Source organism: Mobula birostris, chromosome 1, assembly GCF_030028105.1.
Source record: "Mobula birostris isolate sMobBir1 chromosome 1, sMobBir1.hap1, whole genome shotgun sequence".
NCBI lineage: Eukaryota > Metazoa > Chordata > Chondrichthyes > Myliobatiformes > Myliobatidae > Mobula > Mobula birostris.
The window spans coordinates 170,395,812-170,409,437 of record NC_092370.1 but is presented as its reverse complement, the minus strand read 5'-3'; the positions used below and the strand labels follow the sequence as shown (position 1 = coordinate 170,409,437).

Here is a 13,626-nt window from a genome sequence, read left to right as displayed (position 1 = left end):
GAAGGTGCTGAAATTATGATGATTCCAATGTTGTAACCAGAGAGTCAGAATTGAAAAAAATAATTTTAAACTTGTGGAGGAGCTCTGTGATCTCCACAGTATTAGTTATTGTGCTTTATAGACTTTGAAGATTAAGGACACATAAGCAGTATTGCATTACAATATATAATGTGTAAGATTTGTGGGGTGTGTTTTTCTATGGCTGCTTCTGATCTGTGTCTGTTAACCCCATTCAGGTTGTTAAATTGCTTGTTCTGCATTACTATTTAAAAATCCTCTTCCTGAGTCATTTTTCCATTAAACAAAAGGATAAATTGAATAAGAACTCAAAATGGCTTTCTGCCAGATGTCCTGTTGCCAAGTGAATGATGTCATTGATGGGCTATTATGCCTTCAAGCCCATGATGTCATTGCCTTTTATTTACTTAGTGTGCTGACCTATAGCACGTATGCAGATTGGAAGAAGTAACTAGGTTCAATTGTTTGTTTGTTTATTGTTCTGCTGGCAAATCGAGCATTTCATGGCCAGCCCTAATCGGTCTGGAGCTAGTGTTGGTGGACTGAAGTCTATGAGGTGTTGGTACTCCTCCTCTGGCATCGCCCAGGAGTTTGAGAATTACAACTCAGTTATCAAGAAGATATGCCTATTACTCCCCCCTGAGTCCCCACCACCTTCCCTTTCTCCTACAGTCCACTCTCCTCTCCGATCAGATTCTTTCTTCTCCAGCCCTTGATCTTTCCTACCCATTTGGCTTCACCTATCACCTTCCAGCCAGCCTCTTTCCCCTCCTCACCCCAACCTTTTTACTCTGGCATCTTTCCCACCCCCTCAGTCCTGAAGAAGAGCCTTGACCTGAAACATCAACTGTTTACTCTTTTCCACAGATGCTGCCTGACTTGCTCGTTTCCTCCAGCACTTTATGTGTGTTGCTGAAGAAGATGGGGTTGGGTTTACAAGCCTGATTGATGGGTGGACTTGGAGGGGAACCTGTAGATGGCATTGTTTCTGTGCCTGTGCTGCCCTTGTCTTTCTGGATGGCAGAGGTCGCAGGTTGGCTTGGTAGCATTGAGGAACCCTTCATTCATCACCTTGAAGATGATACAATTTGCAGCCATGGTACGCCAGTGTTGGAGGGAATTAACTTTGAAAGGTGGTGGATGTGACGCCAATTAAGTGAACTGTTTTGTTTTGGGTGGCTTTGATTTTTTTTATGGTGCTCAGCCAGCTGACTGGAAAGTAATCTGTCACGCTTCAGACTTGTAGATGGTAGGCGAGGCTTTGGGGTCACAGCAAGGGATACCCAGCCTCTAAAGCTGCTCTTCTAGCCATGTGTCTGGTCCAGGCACACCCTTGGTTCTTGAGAACTGGTGCTGGCAACATGGTGATGTTAAGTGAGACAGTAGGACTCTGGTCATTGTTCAGTTCTTTGGTGGCTCAAATGTTGTTGAATCGTTGCGGAATGTGGGCGTGACCTTCATTATGTGAAAAGTTGGGAGTGGAACTGAATACTGTGATCACTGTGAAATAACCCCAACTTTGACATAGCCAAGAGGTTTCCTGAGGGTTTCTTACAGGGACTCCCGGGGGTGAGATGATTGACCTTATTTTGTAGCTGTAAGGGACACAGTGGTGCAGTAGATGGTGCTGACTCATTGCCCCAGTGAATCAGGTTCGATCCTGACTGCTGGTGCTCTCTGTGTGGAGTTTGTATGTTCTTCCTGTGTGCATTTCCTCTGAGTGTTTCAGATTTCTCCCACATCCCATTGAAGTATGGGCCAGTAGGATAACTGGCCACAGTAAGTTAGTTCTAGTGCTGATGGGTAGTGGGAGAATGGAGGTGAGTTGGTAGACATATTGGTGAGAATAGATTGCAGGAAAAATAAGAGAGGGAATGGGACTGATGCGATTGTTTTGAGCTAGTATGGGTTTGATGGGCTGATTGGCCTCATATCATGTGAAATATAAAAATCCTTTGAAACTGAATTCTCACCGCCTGTAGCTGTGTTCACTGATGGAAGTGGGTGCTGTTAATTTTGGGTAGTTTTGTGGTGTGAATCCCTCAGGCCCTGGTGACCTCTGTAGCTGGTTTGTGAGAACAGCACAAAATTCCTTATCTACTTAATTCTGGGATTGATGGTGATTCAGTATGTTGCCACTCAGTTTCTGACATTCTGCTCAGTTTCACCACTGACTCCCACCAACCCTCCCACTGTCTGACAAGTTGTTGTCTGACTTCCAGTGCTGACTGACCCAAAATTTCTACCAAATAACTATCGGGATGCCTGCAGCCATTGTCTTTGGCCCCCGTCACAAGTTCCTTTCTAGGCCTGATGTCTTCATCCCTCTCTCTGGGATCAGGAACAAAGTTAGATTGTTCTCAGCCCCATTGTCTCATTCATCCCCAAGATGAGCAGTAGGTTAAGCCATCCCTCACACTATCCATTTCTGCCTCCCAGCCTAACTGTCTGCCTCAGCTTATCAGTTGCTGAAACTCATGACCCCACATCCCAACCTTCCCCACCCTACCTTCTGTAAGTTCGCTGTTCAGTACTATTACTTGTATCCCACCTTGCACCAAGTCCTGTCCACCCATCACCCATGTGCTTGCAACAGAGATTGCAAATAAAGCAAGGCTTTAAAATTCTACTCCAATATTCAATACCTGCCAATGCCTTCCCTCCTCGAATTCTGTCATTCCCTCCAGGCTTGTAACCCTCTAAGACAGTGGTTCCCAACTTTTTTTTATGCCTTGGACCAATACCATTAAGCAAGGGGTCCATGGACTCCAGGTTGGAAACCCCTGCTGTAAGATAGCCTCACTCTCCTAATTCCTTGTTTGTTCTTGAATTTAACCATTCCGTAAATCGTAGCTGCCAAGACAAGCTGTGGATCCCTCCCCGAACATCTCCATCTCTGTTCCTCCTCCTTAAGGCACATTCAAAAATTATCTCTTCTTGACCGACCTTTTAGACGTTGCTCCTATTTGCTTCCATGAGACCTGGTTTGTTTGATGAAATTGCTTCACTGCATTAGAAGTTCCAAGTAACCACAGCTCCTCTTTCTCAGAGAGGAAGTACATTGGTGCAAGTGTAACAATGCAGAGGGAAAGAAAAAAATATTAAAAAAAAATAATTATTGGTCAGGTTTCTGTTAAGTGAGAATTTCTTGAATGCTTAAGTTGATGACTACAAACAGACATCAGAGAAGTGTGCATGAAAAATGTGTAACTGCCCTTTTGTTGAGATGTCAACTGTTCATCCAAGGGAGTAGATTCCAGAAAGAGTATTTGTCACTTGCGTTTTCTAAAGCAACACACACACACACACGCGCACACAGACGCACGCACACACACACACACACACACACACACACACACACACACACACACACAGACGCACACACAATGCTGAAGGAACTCAGCAGGTTAACAGTATCTATAGAAATGAATAAGTAGTCGCCATCTTGGGCCATGACCCTTCTTCAGGACTGGAAAGGAATGGGAAAGATACCAGAATAAAAATGGTGGTGGGGTGGGTGGGTGGGGGGGAATGGAGGATAGCTGGAAGGTGACAGGTGAAGCCAGGTGGATAGGAAAGATAAAGGGCTGGAGAAAAAGGAATCTGATAGGAGAGGAGAGTGGACCATAGGAGAAAGGGAAGGAGGAGAGGACCCAGGAGGAGGTGATAGCCAGGTGAGAAGAGTAAGAGGCCAGAGTGGGGAATAGAAGAAGAGGACAGGGGGAGGGATTTTTTTTATTAGAAAGAGAAATCGATATTCATGCCATCAGGTTGGAGACTGTCTATACGTAATACAAGGTGTTGCTTCTCCACCCTAAGGGTGGCCTCATCATAGCAGAAGAGGAGGCCATGCAGTAACATATCAGAATGGCATCTTCCCCCTTCCTTTCCAGTTCTGATGAAGGGTTTTGGCCCGAAACATCGACCGTTTATTCATTTCCATTGATGCTGCCTGACCTGCTGAGTTCTTCCAGCGTTTTGTGTGTGTTGCTTTGGATTTCCAGCATCTGCAGAACCTCTCGCTCTTACGTTTCTGTTTGGGTTCTGTTTCATAGCTGTCTGGCAATTTGTACTACCCAGTTGTGTGATTTAATTGGGAATAAGCTGGCTCTTGAGTGGAACGAGTTTGACCTTTCACCCCCTTCCCCTAGGCCATAAGCCCACAGAAAACACTCCTGCTTGGAAAGGAAATGATTATAAATAAATCACAGCTCTGCTGGGCAGGCCAAAGGTGAAAAATGTTACTTTTCAGCCACACTTACTGTTATTACTGTTGACCTCTCGCCTTCTGCAGGTTGCCCGGGAGCGAAGAAGCTGGAGTTCATAACCAGTGTTTTGGATGCCCTGACCACAGATATGGTGCAAGCCATCAACTCACCTGCACCTGCCACAGGAGGAAGGTATGTGCTCAATTACTGAGCGTGGAGAGTGATGGAGAGCACTGACCCTAGTCACCTCCTGTGTAACAGGCTTCTGGGCAGACTTTCACATCCCACACAGCGAATGCAAAGGATGACATGTCTTTTACATCCCTTTTTCAGAATCCCTGAGCACTTCTTGTCTAATTCATTCTTTACACTTGTAGCCCCCCTGGCCAGCCTCAGGTTCGCTCGGCTCGCTGTCGTCTAGGGAAATAGCCCTCGGCCCCGCCAAACTGGGTAATAAGTTTGTGTGGATGCTGTGTGATGTACCTCACTCCGCCCAAATAACAGACAATACACCAGATACGATTACATGATTTACAGTTTATAGATATTACTGGAACTATATAATTAATAGGGAATAAAATACAAAAGGAAAATAAAAGGCGCCACACTTATCAAAATTCAATCTCTTTGTGCACAAACAGTTGGAGCTCAGGACCCTTCTTCTTCACCCTGTGACCCCTCGGACCACCTTGACCGGCCGCCTGGGACCAACAATGGTGGTCGACCAGACGCTCAACACGAGTCCATTTCCGTTTCCTCTCCTCGCCGAATGCCCCGCTCGGGGTGCGACCCCATTAGCGGACTCACAGCACCTGGCCCATCCTCTGTCTCTCTCTCCCGCCTTCTGCCCCAAAACCCCGCGCATACAATATCTTACAGACACACCAAAAGCATAACAACTATCACAATTGGTTCATTCGTCCTCTTATCAACAGATAATCCAAAACTAACTGCTAGCGGGAAGGACTTTCTCAGCAGTTAACATAACAACGAAGCCCTTTCAATTATAACATAACAAAGAAGCCATTTTAATTAGACTACGCAGTGACATAAAAAAAAGAAACCCCTTACATACTTTTCAAATGTATTTTACAAATTGTGCAGAGCAAACAATTGGATGATCTGACCTCTGCTTTAGAGATGTTGCTTGAGGGATAATTTTTGGGCAGCATATCTGTGATCCATCCCTTGCTTTTCACAAACAAGGGCAAGTCTGCAGGTGCTGGAAATCCAAGTAACACACACAAAATTATGGAGGAACTCAGCAGACCAGACAACATCTGTGGCAAAGAGTAAAACAGTTGACATTTTGTCTGAGACTCTTCACCAGTCATGATGAAGGGTCTCGGCCCAAAACATCGATTGTCTACTTTTTTTTTCCATAGATGCTACCTGGCTTGCTGAGTTCCTCTAGCATTTTGTGTCTGTCGCTATCCCTTGCCGTTTCTTACTATGTGATGCAGGAGAAGGCCATCCAGCCCATCCTGGGCTGATGGACAAGAGTAGTGGGTAGGAATGAGTAGGGGCTTCCTAAGCCCCAACAATGTCCCCTTTGAATCCTTTGCCTCTCACATGCAGTAGCCAGTTAATCTTCCAACATGTCTTTGGGATGTGGGAAGAAACCAGAATGCCAGCAGAAACTCAAGTGGTCATTGGGACAATGTGTAAATTCCACACTGACAATACTTGAGGTCAGGATCAAACCCAGGTCCATGGAGCTGCAAACTCAATGCCACCATCTTCTAGGAGTTGTTCCATGTCCATGCAAGACATTGAAAAGACATCATTACGATTTACCCAATTACCTGTTGTGGCAGGGAACCACGAAATAATTCTCAAGTGCACATTGTCCACATCATAATTTGAAACAGAAGAATGCCAAGCTAAATCTGGGCTTCCGAAAATTAATCCAAATTGGTTACTTTCCAGCTACTTTTGTTTTGATTTCAGTTTGTCTTGACTTCTGAAGTCTATAAGCTGCCCCACTCCCTCCAATTTGCAGATTATATGACCATGTGGATATTAGAGAATAAGGCAAACTCCTTTCCAAAGAATTGTAAAACCTTGTGACTCATAATATATACACAGTTCACTCTCCCAATAGCTGGGCAGTGACAAGGAAGGGAGAAATATCCATTTAAAGATCCAAGTCAAATCAAGAAGGGAAATATCATGGGAAGTTACTCTTAACCCCCTCCCCCTGCCACTTGGTGATCTAAATGTCCAGGTTATCACCTGGGCCTGAACAATTCTAAACAATTTCTACATATTCGCAAGTATGATCTCTACCCCATCTTGAAGTATGTCGAACGCTTGCTGGATGCAACTTAGTAAATCTGTCTCCACTATGGCCCATTCTTGAGGAATGTCATCCTGTGAGGGAGAGATGAGTTCCCCATAACTGCCTCAAAAAAACTGAATCCAGGTCATTCCTAACCTACGATTAGAATCAGATGTCAACCAGTCTTCAAAACATCAGCTAGATCACTATTATGTCTGTTGTTTCTTAACAGATAAAATGCTGCTAATTTTGTGCATTTTAGAATCATAAGGTAGTACAGAACAAAACCCACCTGATCCATGCTAACCAAGCTTGGTTTTGACCCATAACCTTCTAATCCTTTCCTACCAGTGCACCTGCACCTCTCCAAATGTCTTTCAAAACTTGTTATTGTACTAACCTCAACCAGTTCATCTGGCAGCTCATTCTATGTATGTACCACCCTTTTTTGTAAAAAAAAAATAATTCCCCCTCAAGTTCCTATTAAATTTTTCCCTCAATGCTTCACATTCTTGACTCTGCAAGACTGGGAAATGACTGGGTGCATTCACTTTATCGAGGCTCCTCATGATTTTGTATGCTTCAACAAGATCACCATTTTGTTAACTAAAGCACACCTTCTCTAGGAATTAGTCTAAGGGCCCAATAGCAAACCTTCAGTTACCCTGCCATTAGTACGCCAGAAAGAGTCTGCGGCATCACACTGCAAAGTTTTTAGCCACTTATACATTCTTCTCTAATTAGGCAGTGTAACAAGCCGAAATCTTGTGGTCTGCTGCCTGAAGCTTGGTGTTTGTTGATTCTGCCTGCGTTTAATTGTGGGCCAAGAGGCAGCCGCGTGGGAAATTGTTGCTCTGAAGCCAGCATCTCACTTTCTCAGACTGTAGAATTTGTGTGAGTTTTGTAGCCTGCAATGAACATAATAATTATTTACAGCTTTCATTGACCTTGTGCATTACTATTCAGAGGAGGCGGCCAGTGTTACTTTTAATGGTAGATGATGCAATTAACTGAGATCAGTGAGCCAGTTGCTTGGACCCCAGGTTCCTGTCACCTATCAGGAAGTGGGCAAAAGTAGCCTTGTACAGTTGTCTGTCAAATATCCATCCACTTTGGTCAACTTTAGTTTCATTATCAATTGGAAGTTCCAACAATGCAGATTGCTGGTGAACCTGGATATAGAATATAAAGCAAGGATGACCAGCAATATTCATTAGACCAGCCAGCATCTGTTTTCAGAAAGCAGTAGCAATATTTTCAGTCTGTGACCTTCTTTGCAGTCTAAGCTGTTAACTGTTACTTTCCTTTCTGCCTAGATGATGAATAATTTCAGTGTTTCCTGTTTTTATTTTGTGTTTCTGGTATCTGCAGTGTTGACACTTGGAGAGTATTTGTAGTAATAGGGGCCACCTTTTCTGTTGAAGGCTGGTGAAGTGTCGGAGAGTATTTGGGCAAGGTAGCTGTTAATTTTCAGTCAATGGAGCAATCTCACACAACTGAATTTCACATCCAAGACAAAAGAACGTGGAAGTCTGGTATTAAAATTGTACACAACTTAGGTGAAAGCAGGCTAGACCGATGTCTATTGTTGATATAAAGTTGCATGGATAGAAATTTCAAATTACTGGAGCAAATGAAGAGTGAGGCGAGAGGGGGTGAGTGTCTTTCTTCTGGGAAGGGAGGATTATTTGTGGACAACAGCACAAATTTGCTTCAACAGTGACGTTTGACTATGGTAATGAGGTCAAAGGAGTATTATCAAGCACAATTTAACTGTGGATCATGGGTGGATCATTAGTGCAGTAAGTCAAAGTTTTGGGCAAAGAGGCAGCTCTGCGCCATCTTGGCTGGAATGTGTGGCAGCACTTGTGGGCTGTCCCCTGCACATCCTTGGGTGTGTTCGTTGTTCAGTGAAATGTACAATTCATCGTATATTTCGATAAACATCTGAAAAATAAATCTAAATATTAAGTATTTTAGTGAAATGAGAGTTAAAGGCACAGGGGATTGAAGGAGGGAATGCAAGGTCTTTTGAGCCTAGGTGATAGAAGGCAGTCAGCTTGCTCATCTTGTTCCTCTCAGTGGGATCTTGTGTGTAACTTGGCTGCAGTGATGCCTTTAATTAAATGCTTAAGCAATACAACCATCCCTGCAGATCTTTTAGGGACTGTGAAAAGCTTTATGTAAGTGCAAGTATTCTTTTCCCTTGCAATTAATCATGCCAGATTTAAGACCAGGATAAACATGGTTGGGGTTTTGAAGTGCAACTCTGAAAGAGCTTCACTAATGTTTAGCTAAGAGTGTTTTAACTTCTGTGACTTAAAGGTACACCTGCACTGTTTATTTGAAGATCTAAGTCAGGAGGGTAACTGCCAAAGTAGCCTTGGCAAGCTGATACAGCCTTTTGACAGTAGACAGCACAGCCCAAGTTGCAGATATTTAATGCAGTGAAGAGGCAGACTGCTTTGGCTAGTTGGTGACAAGCTTCTTGAATTTCACATATTTTTAGGCAATTTCAGTCTTTCTTTTTATTCGTTGAGTGGGTGTGGATGTTGGTGGCTAACACTGCCATTGTCAAGCCTTGTGAATTATGGTTGCAGTTAAGGGGCATACATAGTGTTGGGTCCAGAGTCATGTACTTACCAAACTGGATAAGGACAGTAGTGAATCAGATGAGTTTTTAAAAGTTCAAAGTAAATTTATTATTGAAGTACATATATGCTATCCAGAGATTCATGTTCTTGAGACATTTACAGGAAAATAAATAAATACAATAGATTTTATGAAAAACTCTACATAATCAAAGACCAATGTGAAAAAGAAAACAAATTATGCAAATAAAGAAAAGAAATTAAATAATACTGGAACATGAGTTGTAGACTCCTTGAAAAAATGTCTATAGGTTGTGGAGTCAGTTCAGTGAGTGAAGATATCCACACTGGTTCAGGAGCCTGATGGCTACAGGATAATAACCTTTCCTGAATCTGGTGTACCTCCTGGTGATGGTAGGAGCGAAAAGAGAGCATTGCCTGGATAATACTGTGCTTTTTGCTACTTTCTTGTGGCAGCACTCCTTGTAAATGTGCTCAGTGATGGGGAGGGCTTTGCCAGTGATGAACTGGGCTGTAACCACCACTTTCTGCAGGCTTTTCCGTTCCTGGGCATTCCACACCAGTCAGGATACTCTTCACAGTGCATCAATAAAAGTTTGCCAAAGTTTAAGATGACATGCCAAATCTACACAAACTTCTCAGAAAGTAGAGGCGCTGGCAGCCTCCTAATTCAATCTGCTACCTGACTGTTGTTTTTTAAATCAACAATCTGGCAGTTTTATGCATACAGGTACTAATATCTTTTAATGACTTACAATTTAAATCCATGTCTCTGGTGTAATAATTCTGGAACTCTGGCTGCTTCTCATTTAATTTAACCATTGTGATATAACTTGGAGGTTCAAAAGCTCTGGGAGAATTGAAGGATGAAGTGACGAACAGAGCTTTATTGTTCTAAATGTTTTAGAAAGAAGCTTGTGAAGAATCTTAACTCTTGCACAGGAAGAATGGAGGGGGGATCATTGAGAATGATGTGATTACATACTTAAGATGTAAAAAATATTTACAATAAATGCAGCAACAGTTAAAAAGAGTCAAAATTGCAACAAATACAAAAGAATGCATATCCAATGTTAAATGTTTACCTCTAATTTCTGAATAAGGTATTACATTAGTGCTATTCACTAGAGGGGTATTATTTTTGGAAAGCTTTTGACTAGTAAGGAATTAAGAGTTGGGCACAAAATAGGCCTTATCCTTTCTAATAGACCATGGCACTTTGGAACTGCTTCAAAGTCTTCTGTAGCAGTCTATAGTCCCACTGTAACTGGTCCTGGTCTTGCTGTAACTGATTCAGGCTGAAACTCCATTGGTTGTTCTTGTAAGAGACACTAGTCACCTCTGACTGATGCCACTTTGCGTTTGACCCCACTTCTGTATTTGACTACTGACTCATTGTATCTGAAGTGTGGAAGACGATGAGCATCTTAACCATAGTGGGGCGAATGGCGGTTCAGTTTGAAGGCAGAGGAATTTAGTGAGGCAAAAGATGCTGGGAGACCGGTGCTGGATTATGACTGGCGAAATACACCTTTGAAGATTTAAGAGAAGCAGATTTCTCACTCCTGCAGTGTTTTGAGAAGAATTGAATGATTTACCCAATGAATTACAAATGGAATTTAAACTGTGTACCTTACAGATATGAGATCTAAAAGGTGTTTGAATGGGGGAGATAAAACAGGCTGGTAGAGAGGACAGAGATCTGCAGTGTTGAGCGAATGAGAAACCAGCCAGAAGATCTTTACCAGCATTCATGCCAATCCCTGTCAAAGGCTTTGGAGATGGCAAACACAAGAGGATATGTTTTACCTAAGAGCAGAGCTCAGGCAATTTGCAACATACAGTGATGTGCTGAAATCTGTGCAGCGGCTGTAGATTAGGCCCAAGTATAAGCGAAGGAGACTCTGGGTTAACAGCAGCTTGCATAACTTCAGGAACACTGTGCCTATGACCAAAATATTGAAGAGTTTTTGTATGTGAAAAAAAAACTATTACTGTTTCTGTATTTATTTTGGAATTGCCATTCCTGGCTGGAATCAGCTCCCTCCACACTTGCCAGTCATGGGATAACATTGTTGAATTATTACAAAAACAAACACATGATTCAGTAAAACAAACGGCTTCAGCACACATTCCTGGCCATTTTGGGCTTAGTCCTAATGGAAATGAAATTGGTAACAGATTACAAATTATTTAAAGCGTTCTAAATTGTAATTAGAGGATGGCTTCAGACTTGGATAGCATGAATAGGGGGAGAAAAGAGCAGAAAGTTGCTCACTGACCCAAAGTAAAATTACTCCAGCTTGGGCTGAACTTCTGCCCTGGTTTTCCCCTCAATTGGTTTTGAGCTGATTTCATTGATGTAAGCTGTATGGCATCAAGTTGGCCTCTCAGTAGGCCGTCAGTTAAGTTTAGTTAGTGAGGGAGCTCTGCGTAAAATTTACATTGATCCTAAGAGGGCTGGGTCTGTATTTGATAACTGGCTGAACTTGCCCTCCACCTACAATGAACTCATTCTGGATAAGAAGGGCCAACTAACCTGACCCTCCGAACTGCAAAAGCAAAGCTGGCCTCTATACAGTAGGAAGCCTGTGGACACCCTCCCTTGGCCTGTCAAAGCTCACTGTCATCAGAGGAGCTTTTGGGACAACTATAAATCACCGCCAATAGTCAGAAATAGTTTAACGCTGTCTGTGTACATTTAAATGATTACCATTCAAATTATCTTAAAATGTATTAAAATACTAGCAAGTTATGATAGATGTTTAATCAAAATAAATAAATCCACCTAGTTACACTTGGCTTTTTCCAAAAGAGTGTGTGACCATATTCAACTGAACTTTGTTGGAATAAAGCTTAAGGTCAGTCTGTGAAGTGAATCTGGCCCCTCACCTCTGCAACAAACACTCTGCTGTGGGAATTCAATGGGCCGTGCAGCATATACAGGTCAACACCCTGCAGCATCGAGAATTCATTCCCACCCCCACAGATGTTGCTCGGCCTACTGTGTAACTCCAGCAGATAGTTTGTTGCTCCAGATGCCAGCATCCCCAGTCTCCTGTGTCTCCATCCCTCTCCTCAGCGCAGTGGGGTTGCATCTTTGGGCTGGATGCCAAGCGCAGTGATAGATCAGGAGATGCGATAAACTAGTGTCTGTCCTACAGCCCATCCTGGGCTCTTGTGTTTGACCTGATAGGTACAAAACCTGAGATATTGTAGGGCAACAGGTAAACAAAGGGCCCTATGGATCCATTACTGCATGTTTGGTATGTATTTTAATTGACAGTAACACCTTTGCGGGTGAAGAACTTTAAAAAGTCATTTTCAAAACGGATTATTATACACAAGGATGGGACATTTAGCATGGCCAATCCAAATCCTTCTTAAAAGCAAGAGAAGTCTGAAATACTTTGAAGAATTTAAGGGCATGTTTGGAAACTTTGAGGTGTTCTGAAGAGAGCTGGAATTTGAAGAGGACAAAATGATACTTCAATTGTGAAGCGGCTTGCTGGAACCCCAGCTGGGGTTGATGTCTTTGGGCCTTTCAGTGACTACCTTTTAACCCTGCAGAGTTTGTAGAGCAAGTTCACCCCAGAGCACTGAGATTTAACTAGAGGATGCAGTTGGCTTGTGTGCCCTTGAAGACAGAGGAATAGTCGTTAAAAATGTTTAAAATATTGAGAAGATAAGCAGGGAAAGCTGGTAAGGAACAAGCAGGCATTTCAGCATGATCTTAAAAGCAGAGCCGGTCTGTTAAGGAGGCAATCGATCAGACATTGGTGCAATAAAAATTTGAACTCTCTCTTATGAAGCTTTGTGGATGCTGTGGCATTCAGTGAGTTTTTGAGCTAGAGGTAGGTGGAATAGTTTCTGGGAAATGTATTGAGTTATTCAGCTGAGATGTTCATCGGTCAAGGTGATGAACAGTGGAGCTGACCAGTAGGCGGAATAGTCTTTCCCTATAGCAAATTCGTCTAATTTTGTTCATAAATCAGTGAAGTTCTAAATAAATATTTTCATGTTCAGTGCCCTCTGGTGGAATATTACATTTAAAAACTGCTCTACAGAATAAGCTGAAAACAGTGTTGTCCCTTCATTGTCTCGAGGTGCCTTACTCACATAGTTAAGTAATGTTTTGCATATGTCCTCCTGCCAGTGTAAAGTCATCACTAGCTTAAAGGATGGAAGCAGCTTTATTAGCAAACAATATAAAATATGTCATTCCTGGAAGTTCCTTAGTCCAGAATATTTCTGTGGCTGCAGATGGAAGAGGGTAGATAAATACAAGAGTTATGGAGCGTGACTTGTCTGAACTGCGATGCATTGGATTTTAAAATTCCCTTCTCAAGAATGATATTTATGAGTTTCCACAAAGCAACAAAAGCAATGACTTAAGTGTTTCCTGATTCAGTCCACTTCACTCTGAAATGATGGTGGGGTAAAGTTTCCTCTGTTGCTGTGGAATGCAGTTACTGGGCTCTCTACACTCTCACTGGGAAGTCCAATT

At 42.7% G+C, this 13,626-nt stretch overlaps 1 protein-coding gene across 3 annotated transcripts in view; it reads left to right on the top strand.

Annotated features, from left to right (window-relative positions):
• Window positions 1–13,626, top strand: part of smoc1 (SPARC related modular calcium binding 1) — a 248,867-nt gene that overhangs the window by 177,982 nt on the left and 57,259 nt on the right. For all 3 annotated transcript variants that reach the window (XM_072265877.1, XM_072265866.1, XM_072265857.1), the window contains exon 10: window positions 4,313–4,418. In XM_072265877.1, the coding sequence (XP_072121978.1) occupies window positions 4,313–4,418 (106 nt within the window). The remainder of the gene's footprint in view (window positions 1–4,312; window positions 4,419–13,626) is intronic.